Source organism: Trichosurus vulpecula, chromosome 7 (genome assembly GCF_011100635.1).
Source record: "Trichosurus vulpecula isolate mTriVul1 chromosome 7, mTriVul1.pri, whole genome shotgun sequence".
Classification (NCBI taxonomy): domain Eukaryota; kingdom Metazoa; phylum Chordata; class Mammalia; order Diprotodontia; family Phalangeridae; genus Trichosurus; species Trichosurus vulpecula.
The window spans coordinates 82,739,380-82,754,083 of NC_050579.1; the positions used below are offsets into that span (position 1 = coordinate 82,739,380).

Genomic DNA, 14,704 nt, shown 5'->3' on the forward strand with positions numbered 1-14,704 from the left:
ATCTCTGCTATTGGGATAAGAACTCACTATTTGAAAAAAAAAAAAACTATTAGGACAACTGCAATGTGTAACTTAACTACTTACTTCATCAAAGGTGGTGTAAAAAGCTGTAGACTTTAGAAGAGAAAAGAAAAAAATTAAAAAAAATAAAGGTGGAATAACATTATTCAAACAGGAAAAAAGAATTAGTGCATGATCACAAATCCTAAACCGTTTTTGGCTTCCTATGGTTGGGAAAGCAATGAATAAAATGACTGAATAACAGCACATTATAGAAGATCTGTGGCGTCATACACCAGGAATTAAGCCATGTTTAAATAACACCCTTTTGAGGGACTTTAGTTGTGGTGTTTTAAAACTCTGGATGCAGTAAGATAACATACGCTTCCCTGGCACATGAAATTTATATATTCACTTTCGCATACATATGAAGGACCTGTGACATGATGAGTGTAGAGGATGCCAGGTGTAAGAAGTCCCTCTACTAGAAGACAGTTGTCTGAACTACATAGGCATTAAGCAGTCTGCCCAGCCTCACACACTCAGTTAGTGCCACAGGCAGGATTAAAACCATCTTCTTGACTCCAAGCCCAGAATCTTGTGCACTGTGCCATGTTGCCTCTCTTATTATTTCATGTATCATTAGTTTAAGAGTATATAAGTGGTGACACCATAGAAAAAAATGATCAAAAAGCCATCATAAAGGTAATAAACATCACACCTGCAAGTCACTGTAAGAATAGGAAATAACAAATAAGATAATCAATCAGAAAAATGTAATTCAAATTTACAGGCCATGAAATTATCTTAGTAATAATGGTTTAATCTCATATAGTGCTTTGGGCCAACAAAATATCTTACCTATACTGTCTCCTTTGATCTTTTCTGTGACTATTAGGAAGGTAGTTCAAATGAGATCAGGGACTGTCATTTTGTTTCTATATCCCCAACACCTAACAGAGTGCCTCACACATAGTAGGTACTTAATAAATGTCAATTCACTAATTTATTGCTTACTTATTTTACAGGTTAAAAAAAAACACCACAGGGTCAGCTTAAATAACTCATGCAAATAGCTCATCCTATACTCTGAAAGCAAATAGGTTAAAAAAAAATGAATAAACTCAAGATATTTTTCTATCACTGACCTCAGATAAAAGGCTAGCTTTCAAGCTATCTCTCAATCACAATAGCAGAACAAGCAAATCATATATACCTCTGCTGTCAAAAGTCTTTTTGGACATTTATTAACTGTGGTAAAGACTTTTCGGAGTCCAGTTTCCAGCTGTGTCAGCAACAGCATTATGCAGTCAGCATATCTGCGAGAAAGATCCAAAGTTCTTCATAAAGATTGATGCAATCAAACTTTACAACATCCAAATAGCAGACCAAGTATTGCTAACCTGATATTATAAGTAAGACAAAATTAAATCACTTCCTTAAACTAGAAGTGAATCCAAAACAAAATAAAAAAAGACATCAAACTCTCAGGGTGTCCCAGGATTCAATGAGGCATCTTTAGTGATACGCAAATGGAAGACTATGTGGTCATGGCAGTCCTATTTGATTTCTCTTTCAACACTAGCCATTCACAAATACTGGAGTTAAAGTGAGTCTCAAAAGGACTTACATATACAAAAATATTTGTGGCAGCTCTTTCTGTGGAGGCAGAGAATTGGAAATTGAAGGGATGCCCAGCAATTGGGGAATGGCTGAACAAGTTATGCTATAGAAATATAATTGAATACTACTCTGCTGTTAGAAATGACGAAGGGAATAGTTGCATAAAAACCTAGAAAACTTAATATAAACTAATGCAAAGTAAGGTGAGCAGAAGCAGAACATTGTTCATAGTTAACAGCAATACTGTGACAATGATCAACTGTGAAATACTTGGCTTAGATCAATATAAAGATACATAACAATTCCAAAGGATTAATGATGAAAAATGCTATCCACCTCCAGAGAAAGAACTGATGAACTGAACGCAGATTGAAATATAATTTTTTAAATTTTTTTTTTGCATCAGAGTTAACATGGAAATATGTTTTACAAGACTTAACATGTATAAATGGGTAAGGGGCTGGAAGAAGGGAAAGAATTTGGAACTCAAAACTTTTAAAATGAGTAGGGTTGGGTTTTTTTTGGTTTTGTTTTTTTTTTTTTTTTTGCTTTTTGGCAGGGAAACTGGGGTTAAGTGATTTGCCCAAGGTCACACAGCTAGTACATGTGTCAAGTATCTGAGGCCGCATTTGAACTCAGGTCCTCCTGACTCCAGGGCCGGTGCTCTACTCACTGAGCCACCTAGCTGCCCCAGTTGGTTCTTTTTTTTAAGTGGATCTCAAGGGCATAAAAAACCAATGCAACACAAACTGTAAACATCATCACTCATGCTAAGCCTCCAAACTCCTTTTTGTTTTCTTACATTTGCTATCTTTCCTCCTTACAGTCTCCAGGAAGGCAGAGATCTTATCTGATCTCCACGGCTTTTTCAGCTTCCCAAGCATCAAGCAGAATGATCTGCTCAAGAAATGCTATCATATTAATTCTATTAAAAAAACAGAAACAAGGTAGAAGGAAACGGACCCATTTAAGTAACAATTACTATAGTAAAACTTAATTAGCAGAAGTTTTTAGATTAGCTACCAAGAGTTTTATTTCTGCTCTATTCAAATACAGTTACTAGCTTGTTGAGTCATCTAAACCCAACTCTTTCATTTACTTATATTCAAACAGCAAACACTCTATGGAAGGTCAAAAATTCTTTTGATTACCCCCAACTCCAAATTCTAAGTCTGACAATCTAATTCTTCACTTACCTCTGTGATCTGAATTTCATTAATGCAGCTTCCCAAAACGGGATCATGATTTTCAGCACAAAAGTAGATTTCTTTATCAGTCCTTCAACTATTGATAATACTTCATCACTAATATCTGCACACAGAAATAATTTCTACATCAGCCAATTTTTAAAAATCAGTAATACTAACCAACACCAAAGAGATTTAGACAATTCTACAACGTACTATGGAACTGACTTCTTTATGTTTATGAACCCAAAACTACGGTACATGATGTAACCCCCATTTATACTGTTCATTTCTGTCTCTGTAGTTCTACAAGATTTACTGACTAGGCCTCAATCTGTGATCCTCTACAGACTTTTCTTTTCGCAGTCTCCAAAATATATTTGTAACTTATATGTATTCAATATATACATGATTTTTCACGATTCTCCTGCATTACTTGTATTTCTTTTCCCAAATTTTCTTCTACTTCTCTAATTTGCTTTTTTAAATCCTTTTTAAGCTCTTTAAGGAATGTCTTTTTGGGCATGAGACCAAATTACATTTTTCTTTGAGACTTCACATATCACCATTTTGACACTACTATCCCCTTATAAGTTTATGCATTGATCCTCCCCTATCATCATAGAAACGTTCTCTAGTCAAGCTCTTCTTTTTTTGTTCTTTACTCATTTTTTCTGCCTTTTATTTTTTTTTCTTTTTTTTTGGTGTGACTGGGTGTTTTCATGTGAAAGTTGTGCTCTAGTCCTGCACTGTGCCAAGCTTGCTCTGGGGCTCTGGGTCTTACTGCTGGCTTTTACTGGGCTTCAGAGCTTAGCTTCTTGCTTTCTCTGGAGGGTAGGTTTCCTTTCTGGCTTGTATTTGGGGGTGGGGAGCCCTCTCTGTTGGCCTCCCTGGAATGTGGGATTTAGCTGTTGGCCTGCTCCTGGGGTGGGGCCTTGCTGCTGGGTTCCTGTGGTAGCAAAGTCTTTCTGCTGAATGGCCCAGGAGGAGAAATCTTATTGCTGGTCTACCCCAGGAGTAGGGTCCTGCAGCTGGGTTGCTATGGAAACTGGGCCTCTCTGCTAGCAGGCCCTGGAGGAGTAATTTTGTTGCTGATCCACTTAAGGGGTGGGGCCCTGTTGCTTGGTTTGTATGGAAACATGGTCTCTCTGTTGGTAGATCCCAGGGGCGGGGCTTCACTATCAGTCAGCAATGGGGTGAAGGCTTTGCTGGTGGCTGCTTTGGAGGCTACTGCTGCTGCTTTCTGCTGCTGCTCTTGGACCGTCCACCCCAGTAAGACAGACCTTTCCTGCTGGCTGTGATGCTTCTGTTGGCATGGAGGCCCCTTCCAGACAGCTCTTTTGCTGCTACTACTGCTAGTGCTCCTCCTCTGGCTCCCAGCTCACTAGAAAGCTGAAGAGGAGACTGACCCTGAACCCATTAAAGAAAGAAGTACCTTTTCTTGGTCCTTTTTCTTGTTTCAGTTTCCTCTGAGTCTTTGGTAGTTAAATCAGGGTTTAGTGACTTAAAGGGAGCATATTCCAAACTCCAAGTTCAGGAAGTACTTGTTGATTAATTAAAACACTTACTTAGAATACCGAATATATAATAAGAACTTACTAACAGGACTGAACTCCGATAATAAAGACACATCTCGCTCCACTGCCTGATTCCATCACTCCATATATGTTCTCTTCTTTTTTAGGTAGTGGTTGTAGTGGTGGTGGTGGTCATGATGGTAGTGGTGGTAGTAGTAGTAGTGATGGGGTGCTTGTGCTTGGACCCTAATTCTAACATCACATTTCCCCTTAGCCTCTGCCTGGGTGCCTCTGCCTGTGGCAGAATTCCAATTTCAGAACACATCTAGTTCTCAAACATATTCTTTCCCAGGCAGCCTCTCTCTAGCTAAAGGGCAGTGTGCCCCAAAATTATCTCTGCTTCTTCCTCAGTAAGCAGCTATGCCCAATTATAGATTGATTCAGGATGCTGATAACTGACTACACACTGAGTCTAACATGTATCCTAGACATAGACAAATGTATACTCCCTTACATTAATCTTGTCTAACAAGACACGTGATGGAATCCACCTGGATATTCCCAGTCAGCTGTGAACTTTTGGTGATTTAGTGACGTTTCACAGGCAAAACTACACCCTGGGGTCACCCCGTTGCGGGTTATTTCCCAGTGAACTCTGGGTAAGATACCTGCACAGTAGATACAAAAAGTGCATGTTCCTTTAAGAACTGACCAACCCCTAATCACGCCTTGACCACTCCCTAATCCCACCCCAAACACCTAATTGACAGGTTTCACCCCTAAATCTTGTACTTAAAATTTCCCTTGTATGGTTGCAGGTTCCCTAAGAACTCTTGCCCGCTTTATTTATGTAAAGCGTAATAAATCTTTGCCTCCTTGACTTAAAGAATGCTTGGGTCTGCGAATTCATTCCAGGCAGCCTTGCCTTGGGAATTTTGGTTTGGGATTTCTACATCCCTGGGTTCATTTCTCCCTCAACAGCAGTAGCTAACATTCCTATAGCACATACTACGTGCCAGGGACTGGCCTAAGAACCTTATAAATATTATCTCATTTGATCTTCACAACGACCCTGTGAGGTAGGTGTTATTATTATCCCCATTGTACAACTGAAGAAAATGAGGTAAACAGAGGCTAAGTGACTTGCCAGGGTCACACAGCTAGATAAGTGCTGCAGGATTTGAATTCATGTCTCCCTGAATCCAGGCCCAGTGCTCTACCCACTGTACCGCCTAGCTGCCAACACTCCTAAGTGATAACTTCCTCACCTCCAGATGACCCTTCTCCTCCAATACCACAGAAAAAGGCTCGTCTTTAGTCTTACACCTATACTATCTGGCTAGTTAAATGGCGGCCCCCAGGTCCTTTAAATATAATGTTCCTTCACTTAGGAAAATCAAAGACCAATTTCTCACAGGGCTGGTGCTATGCCAAACTCCTAGAAATTGACCAGGAGCCCCTCTGACTACATGCCCTTCTAACACACAAGTTATAAACATAAGAAGATAAAAGTTCAAGAATACATTTTATATCAAGTTACTGCATTGTGCAGTTCATTCCCAAAAGTAGAAAAACTCACATCATGATTCTACTTGTTGAATTTACAGCCTAGTTATATGTGTGTTTTACAAACAGATTCAAATGAGAATATATGAAATACAGTACTTGCCAGGAAAAATGATCCATTCCTTTAAGTGCGTAAAAGTTAGAAAAGGTCGATGTACAAATGTAAAATTAGTTTGCTGAAGATAACTTTTTAACAGTTGTCCCAATCCTGCTGTCAACAATACCAGCATAGAACAGTATCTAGGGGAAAGTACCATGGAGATATATTAGGAAAAATACATGAATTTATATTTATACAACTTACAGAGCTAAAAAAATAAATATTTATAGAAAGACAAAGTGTGCTATGCACCTCCAAATCATGAGATACTCTGACTCAGATGCAAACACAGGGCTGGGAATGAAAAAGTAGCAGTGACAGAACAAAAACCAGCAAGCTGTCATCTCTACTCAAGACAATAAACTGCATGAGGGCAGGGACTGTGTAAATTCTGTGCAATTCTCAGAAATTAGAGCAGTAATCTTTGCAGGCTTCACAAATATTTATTGTCAAGCAAGTGAATCACTGACTGAGAACTTCTTAGAATCTTCCTCTCACCCGAGGTCCTGAGTATTCTTTTAGTGACTAGTCTTTGTATACCTTCCAGGCTGAGCCCAGGTGTGGCCACATTAATACTTTCTCTTATTTTCAAAATCCTATTCCCAAATGCCTAGGCTTAACTGCTTTGGTTTTCAGGCTGTCGCTTTATTTGTCACTTATAACATTTAGCATCTTGTCTAGTACTAAACGTTAGTATGTACACTCTCCACATTAAATAGAATACACCTTTTGAAATATCTGAATGAAGCCTTTCAAAGTGGACCTAATTCTATATTTTGAGAAACTACTCCCTAGCCCACCTGTATCTTACTCCTCAAAATGTTTCTTTTTTGTTGTGTGAATATGAAATGAACAATATTCATACCTAAGCCTAAAGAGAAGGACACTTTATCAGCAACTTACTTTGGAGGAATTTCCTGAGGAGATGCAAATCCATGCCACAAAATATTACGAAGATTGAGTCCACATGGAGAACCAATGAATACTCTGAGTATATCCATCTAATTAGGATAATGAGAGCAAATTATTGAGTCAATCAATATAACTCTGAATTTATGTTTACATTCTATTGCTACATTCAAAAATTTTTAGCTTAACCATTTCAGTTGATTTATGATGAGATAAATTTGTTCAGTGCTAATAATAACTTATACTAGAACTTCAAAAGATATTATGCTGCACAATATACAGAAATTTAGTTAATTCATGCTAATTTGTTAGAATGGAAAGTGCTGTGGGCTAAAAGTCAGGTTTCTGTTCCAGAGGCCCACCCTGATCTGCTATATGAAATTAAGGAAGTCACTTAAGTTTGTTTCTGTACCTAGGTTTCTCTTTCTGTCAAATGAAAATAATATCCTCCCAACAGTCTACCTGACAGGACTGTTAATGGCCCACCCAAGAAATCACACACATCTTGATTTTAATAAGGCATTTATTGTTAGTGTCAACATTATTAATTTATTAGCTTTTGAAACACTTTCACATATAATCTGCACAAAATCCCTATGAAGAAGGCAGGGTAGGTATTGCTATTCCAAATTAACAGAGAAGTAATTTGTGTCTAAGAATTGTGACTTTCCAAAATCCACCCCTAGTAGTAATTGGTTTAGAAATGGAAACTCCTGACTTTTAACTCCTATGTCCAATTTTCTTCCCAATCCACCACTCTGATTCATTTGAGAGAGAAGATTTAATATAGGCTATGCTTACAGAATTTAACAAAAAAAAATCATATCTCCTAAACGCGATGAAGTGAATTCATAACTAGTTTACAAACTATATCCAAAAAATACTGACTAACCGATATCAATCTGACGTAGACACTGTTGTCGTATGCCACGAGGCTTTATACCTAGTCTCTTGCTATTCAATACCGCTATCAGTAACTGTGATAAATTTAAATTTTAATATCACACAAGGTTGGGAAAAATAGGTAATACATTGGATGGAATCATGACTATTATCCTCAAATATTTGAAAGTTATCATACAGAAAAAGGATTAGAATTATTCTGTACGATTCCAAAGGCTAAAACTAGAATGAATGATTTTAAGTTATGGAGAAGCGGATTTTAGTTCAATATAATGAAGGACTTTATAAAAATTAGAGCTGTCCCAGCACAGAACTGATTGCCTTATGAAGCAGTAAGTTTCTCATCACAAGAAATGTTGAAGCAGAAGTCTGGCAATCTCTTGTGAGGATATTGTTGAAATAATTTCTCTACTGGGTAGAAGATTGGCCTAGATGTCCTCTATGATCCCTTTTAGTCCCTAGAATCTACATGTAATATATTAGTTTTTGCTTTTCTGAAATACCATCAACTTGAAATCAGTGAAAAGATGAAAAATACTACTGATGTATTTATCTTTGCAAACTACAGATGAAGAAACTTACCACAGATTGTCCAAACACTTCAGCAAGCTCCTTAGATACAAGCAAGTCTCTTAAAAGAAATGGACATTCCTTTCCAATCAATAAAAACACCTATGATTCAAATAAAAGGTGTTTTAAATAGAAAAAAACATTACTTCCAATTAATCAAACTTAAAAACAACAGTCACAAAGCAAAGTGTGAGCAAGAGAGGAAACAGTCATTAGAAAACATGTTAATATAACAGGAAGTTACAATTATATGAATCAAATAATGATTCACACATGTCTTTTATATGATTCTGTCTTTAAGGTAGTCACTTATAGAGAAACAACTACATTGAGCAATCTGATAACAATTATTCCAGTCCCTGAGCTACTACGCAGACAAATAAAATATCAATTTGGCAGTGCAAATGGTTAATGCTTTTTTCTTTTCCTGTTCAAGCAATTTTTAAACTACACATTAATAATTCTAAGCACTTACATCACCCAAAGCTCGTTCCAGACATGATGTTAGTTTCATTAAGCTAAGAGGAATAGCTTCAGGTTGCAGACTCTTCAGAGCAACAAATATTTCAGGAAATAGCTATTGTAAGACAATAAACAACAGATGTTAATCCAAAAAAACATTTTTCAAAACAACTACAAATACCATCCCTTTACATTCAACCTCACAAATGTTTCAATGGCAACTTTCCATGACTTTTAAACAAACAGGCATCTCAAATAACACTAGGAGGAAAGGAAAGGAAATAAGCATTAACATAGCACTTTAAGGTTTCAAAGCACTTTATAAAAATCATCTCATTTTTTATCCTCAGCACAACGAGGGGAGGTAGGTATTATTATTCTCCTCATTTTACAGATGAGGAAACTGAGGCAAAGAGATTAAGTGACTTACCCAAGCCTTGTCCAGTCAAGGAGAATGATCTTCAATTTAGCTTGTAAGTGTTTGAGGCCACATTTGAACTCAGGTCTTCCTGATTCCAGGCCCAACACTTTTCCAACTGGGCAATCAGTTTCCTCTACTATGTATTATGGAAAAATCAGGAGCTAGAGTCTAAGTGCTAAAGCACTTTGTTTCTTTACACTTAGTTAACACTAAAAATCAATTGCAAAATTAATATAAGTGGTACAAATGGGAATAAAATGACACTTTACATAATTAGCTCTTAAAATAACTATAAAGATAGGTAGATAGATACACACACACACAGACAGACAGACAGACACACACACACATATGTAGGCAGCTTACTTTAACATCATCTGTTTAAAATTTAAAAGGATTTTTAAAAGTTATGTAATTTCCACATATTGCACAAAGCCATACCTCTGGAAAATTTGTCCACTGGAACCAAAGGGCATATCGAACTTCAAACTGTGCCTTAGTCAGGGAATATATATGAGTGTGAACAGCTTCACATACAGGACCCAAGAGTCTCACACTCTTTAAGTAATCCACATTTTGTCCTTCTAGGATAAAGAAATGTTTTTCAGCACAACAGAGACACATGTTACATACAGTTTTTCCAAATTATCAATGAAAAAGGTTTAGAGTAGAATACAATTTCAAAGTTGGAAGGGATCTTAAAGATCATCTAATCCAACATTTTTATTTTCAGAAAAGGAACCTGAGGCCCAGAGAATTTAAGAACTTGCCCAAAGTCAGACACTCAGTAAATAACTGAGCTTGATTTAGGATAAACATCATCTGACTCCTTTGCCCAGTCTCTATACACTGCACCACATTGCTACTTCTCCTATTTTTTTTCCATCTGTTCAGTCAAGGAGAATGACCTTCAAATTAGCAAGGGCAGACCAAAAATAGTTAACTGGGAGCTGAAATGTACAATAAGACCAAAAGATAACACCTAACTGCTGTAAATCAGTTCGAGTCTGTTGACCAAAATGAATTACAGGTCAATGTACTGAAACAACTTAAGGTGTGTTTACAACCACTATTTTTCTTTGAATCCTCAGAACTTAACACAGTACCTGGTACACAGCAAGCACAAGCACTCTGCCTCACATTTTACAGAAAAAATTGAGGCCATTCACCTAAGCTCCTTCTCCCCTCTTCCTCATCCATTACTCAGGGGCCTTCTGCCATACTCTCCTCCTTCACATGATGAAGTGGCCTTCTTACCAAGGCTAACCTCTCTACCTGTTGAAGTGATCCCACTCCCTTCTACCTCCTCCAAAAGACAGTCCCCTCTGTCATCCCTACTTTTTCACTTATTTTTAATCTCTTCCTGTCTATGGGTACCTTCCCTATTGCCTAAAAACGGGGCCATGTCTTCCCTATCCTGAAAAAACCCTCACTTGATCCTTCCATCATTGCTAACTATGCCCTGTATCTCTCCTGCCCCTGGTAGTTAAATTCCTTGAAAAGCCATCTACAATAGGTACTTCCGTTTCCTCTCCTCTTACTTTCTTCTTAACCCCTTAAGATAAGGCATCCAACCTTCTCATTTTACAGAAACTGCTCTTTCTGAAGTTAATAATGAACTCTCAGTTGCCAGATCCAAGGGCCTATTTTCATTCTTCTTGACCTGTCTGCAGCCTTGGACATCGTTGGTCACACTTGCCTCCTTGATGATCTCTTCTTTCTAAGTCTAGGGACACCCTTCTCTCCTTGTTCTCCTCCTACCTTATCTGACCCCTCTTTCTCTGTCTCTTGCTAGATCCTCTTTTAGACCATGACCTTTAATTGTAGGTGTCCCTCAGGGTTCTTTCCTGGGCCCTCTTCTCTTCTCCCTCTATACTACTTTGGAGATTTCACCAGCTTCCATGGATTTAATGATCATCTCTATGCTGATGATTCTCAAATCTACTTGTCCTGCCCAAATCTCTCTGCTGAGCTCTTACCTTGCATCTCCAACTGCCTTTCAGTCACCTTGAACTGGATGTCCAGTAGATATCTTAAACTCAGTATGTCCAAAACAGAACTCATCGTCTTCCCCCCAACCCCTCAAACCCTCTCTCCCTCCTATCTTCCCTATTACTGTAAAAGGCAACACCATCCTCCCAATGGAGGCAGAGGAACAATACATACGAACCTGAATCTGTATAGCACATACGTTCAGCAATTGTTTTCCAGCATACTTCACCATGCTGAGATACAATGTTGTTGATATCGTGGCTTTCTTTTACTTCAAACCCAAGCCTGCAAACCATGTCATATACAGGGGGAGACAAGCATGTAGTGATGGAGTCAGTTATTAACATCTGGAATATAGGACATAATGGACACTTGTTATGATGAAGACAAAAAGAAAATAAATATAAAGTGATACAGTAAATAAATTATGTTACCTTTAAAAAGACAGAAAGGGAAATACATTAAATGCTTTAAAATTTAGATAAAATATAATTAAAATATTAATTTCTAAAGATATTTTACCTAAGGCCTTAAAGTACCTTTGTGGACCGTAACAGAGCATTTCTCTCGATGCATCTTCTAAAAATGTCATTTCTTTTAAATAAAGCACATTGAGTTGTACAAGAAGGGACTTAATAATGTTGAACTGAATTCAGTATTCCTGAACTTCCATTTCCTCATCTATAAAATGAGGACAATAACATCACTCACTTCACAGGGTTTTTGTGAAGATTAAATGAGAAAAACCTATGTAAAGAGCTTTTCAAACATTAATAAGCCTCTTCTTTTCATACGTAGGGAAAATGAAATGCAATAAATTAACATGAAGACATTAAGCAAAATGAAAAGATTCAACAACCAAACAACAAGCAAACCAAAATACAGTTCTATTCTTGTCTATCTTCGACCTTCATGATATACTCATGGGGTACCAAAGTCATCTCCTGTACCTGCTTACAAGTCATATTCTGAGCATTAGACAGGGGATTACATTTTAATGTATGTAGCCACTGGATGATTTTACATGGGACTGATGAACCAAAAGAAGTAATAATAATTCACATGTATACGTACTTTACAAAACACTTTCCTAATAATAGCCCTATGAGATAGGTAATGGAAATATTATGTATAATTTTATAGATAACTAAACAAAAGCTCAGAGATATGAAGTAACAGAAGTGGTACAACTGAGAATGCAATAACATTTTTTATAATTAGTTCTTAAGACAAATATACATATATAAGAATACACATACATATTTGGCACCTTACTTTAACATAAACCATTATCTTTCTGAAATTAAAAAGGATTTTTAAAAACCGTAAAGTGTGTCTTGGGTAGGGGGGAGGAAGGTGGAGAAAATATAAAACTTATGGAAGTGAATGTTGAAAACTAAAAATAAATAAATTTTAAAAAAACATATAAAGTGGTCAAATAACCAGCCAATGTCATTTGTTCATTCATTCAAGTGTCAGTGCCCAGCAGCAAAAAAAAAAAACAGTCTTCTGGCTACAAACCCTGAGTACTTTCCACTGTACCAAATGGGATTCTCTTCTCTACATGCAATCTACAAAGTTTTCCTGTTTCCATTCCCAGATAGTATCTTGCCTCTTCCTCCCAAATAAAAATCAATCTTTATTAAAACCAATAATTAATATTTCTAGAAGACAAGATGTGCTTCATCCCAGGGTCATTTGTACTTTAAAAAGGGTCTCCTGGCAGAAAAGTCTTCAAGACCCACAGAATTAAAATTCTAAGACTGAAATAGCAGGTGGGTAGGGTGGATGTTGAGGGGCAGAGAAGCATCTGTTCAACTCACCAAATGTTTATTAAGCATCTAAGGCACTGTGCTAGTGCTCAGGATACTGACAAAAAAGGGAGCAATTCCTGATTCCAGACTCTGGGAATACTAGGCTTTATAGTTGTTTTAGTGAGAAGGGAACTTCCAGCACAGCCCTTGTGCATGGGAGGGAAGGAGTAGACCTAGGACCTCCCCCAAGCCTTTCCTATGTGTACATTCAAAAAGAGGGGTGAAGGGAACAAACTGAGGGAGGCTGCCCTAACCATCCCTCTTCCCCACCTCCAGTCCTTGGGATTTGCCGAGTACATTCCCAAAGTTAAGAAGCATTTATTACAAAGAAAGGAGAAAAAAGTCCCTGCCTTCAAGGAGCTCACAGCCTCATATTGGACACAATATGCCAACAATTACATACTAACAAGATATGTATAGCATAAATTGGTAACCTCAGGGGGAAAGAGCTAGCAGTATTTACCCCAGTGCAGTGCATGTAGATCATCTGCCCACCACCCCGAAACCCACAACACATGCACACATGTGAAAATTTGTTAAAATTGTAACGGTGTGTGCAGATAATGTGTATATACACTAGCATACACATGCATGTATATATGTGTGTCTGTCAATCTTACAAGGCACAGTAAATTTTAGAAAATATATACATACATACTATGTATGTGTGTGTTCTAAAATTTGCTGCCCCCCTGTATGTTTAATACACACACATATAATTGATATATAAAATACATATTCATATGTACTAGTTAGATATAAATACACATGCATAAACATATGATATATACATTATGTGCATCTATACACATATTTATTTTAAACCTGTGTCCTCTATTAACATGGAAAATCCCTGAGGGCAGGAACGGTACTTTTGCTTTTAGCAAAATAAGCTCTTAATAAATATTTGCTCGCTGGCTTCCTGCTGCAGGCGCCCAAACATGCCCCGACTTCAATTCCGTCAATACTGATTTAAGCCCCTCCGGTGTTAAAAGCAGCCCAGTTCTCCACGGGATAATGTCTAAAGGGCAAGGGGTTCGTGAAGATGGAAAAACAGCTGGGCTTTCACTGGTCCCTCAATCTACTGATCCCTCCTCTAGACTCGACCAAGGATTCTTAACCTGGGATCCACAAACCCTCCAAAGGGTCCGCGGGAGATTTCAGAAAATCCGAGAACAAGGAGGGAAAAAAAAAAGTAAAGACACCTTTATTTTCACTGACCTCTAACTGAAATCTAGCATTTCCTTCCATCATGCATTTTAAAACATCATTATTTTGAGGAGGTTTTCACAGGCTTCACCAAACTGTCAGAGGGGTCCATGACCCAAAAAAGATGAGGGGCCCCTACGGTGAATGTAGACTGGCCGCCGCAAACACATGCTCCGCGGCTGACCAGATGGAACCGCGGGAGCAGTGATCGCAGGAGGTGCCAAATTTGCTACGGCCAGGGTTTCCAGGTGGTTTCTCAGTCCCCGGCTGACCACACCACTGGACGGAAGCGATCAACAGCCGGAACCACCAATACTACACAAACCACAGCAGCACTGTCTCCGAGGTCCCTCAAGCAAGGGCCTCTCGCGAGATCAACCTAACTCGCGGCCGAGCAGCGTCTCTTTCTTCCACTCCAGCACTTCCGGCTT

General features: G+C 38.0%; 1 protein-coding gene across 1 annotated transcript in view; it reads right to left on the minus strand.

Annotated features, from left to right (window-relative positions):
• Positions 1 to 14,649, minus strand: part of ERMARD (ER membrane associated RNA degradation) — a 34,754-nt gene extending 20,105 nt beyond the window's left edge. Inside the window, exons 1-10 of the mRNA XM_036768618.1 lie at positions 14,286 to 14,649; positions 11,429 to 11,597; positions 9,700 to 9,842; positions 8,851 to 8,952; positions 8,388 to 8,477; positions 6,897 to 6,994; positions 5,997 to 6,133; positions 2,820 to 2,934; positions 1,217 to 1,319; positions 85 to 114 (exon numbers count right to left, since the gene is read on the minus strand). Coding sequence (XP_036624513.1) covers positions 85 to 114; positions 1,217 to 1,319; positions 2,820 to 2,934; positions 5,997 to 6,133; positions 6,897 to 6,994; positions 8,388 to 8,477; positions 8,851 to 8,952; positions 9,700 to 9,842; positions 11,429 to 11,597; positions 14,286 to 14,318 — 1,020 coding nt within the window. The 5' untranslated portion in view covers positions 14,319 to 14,649. The remainder of the gene's footprint in view (positions 1 to 84; positions 115 to 1,216; positions 1,320 to 2,819; positions 2,935 to 5,996; positions 6,134 to 6,896; positions 6,995 to 8,387; positions 8,478 to 8,850; positions 8,953 to 9,699; positions 9,843 to 11,428; positions 11,598 to 14,285) is intronic.
• Positions 14,650 to 14,704: the final 55 nt, after the last annotated feature.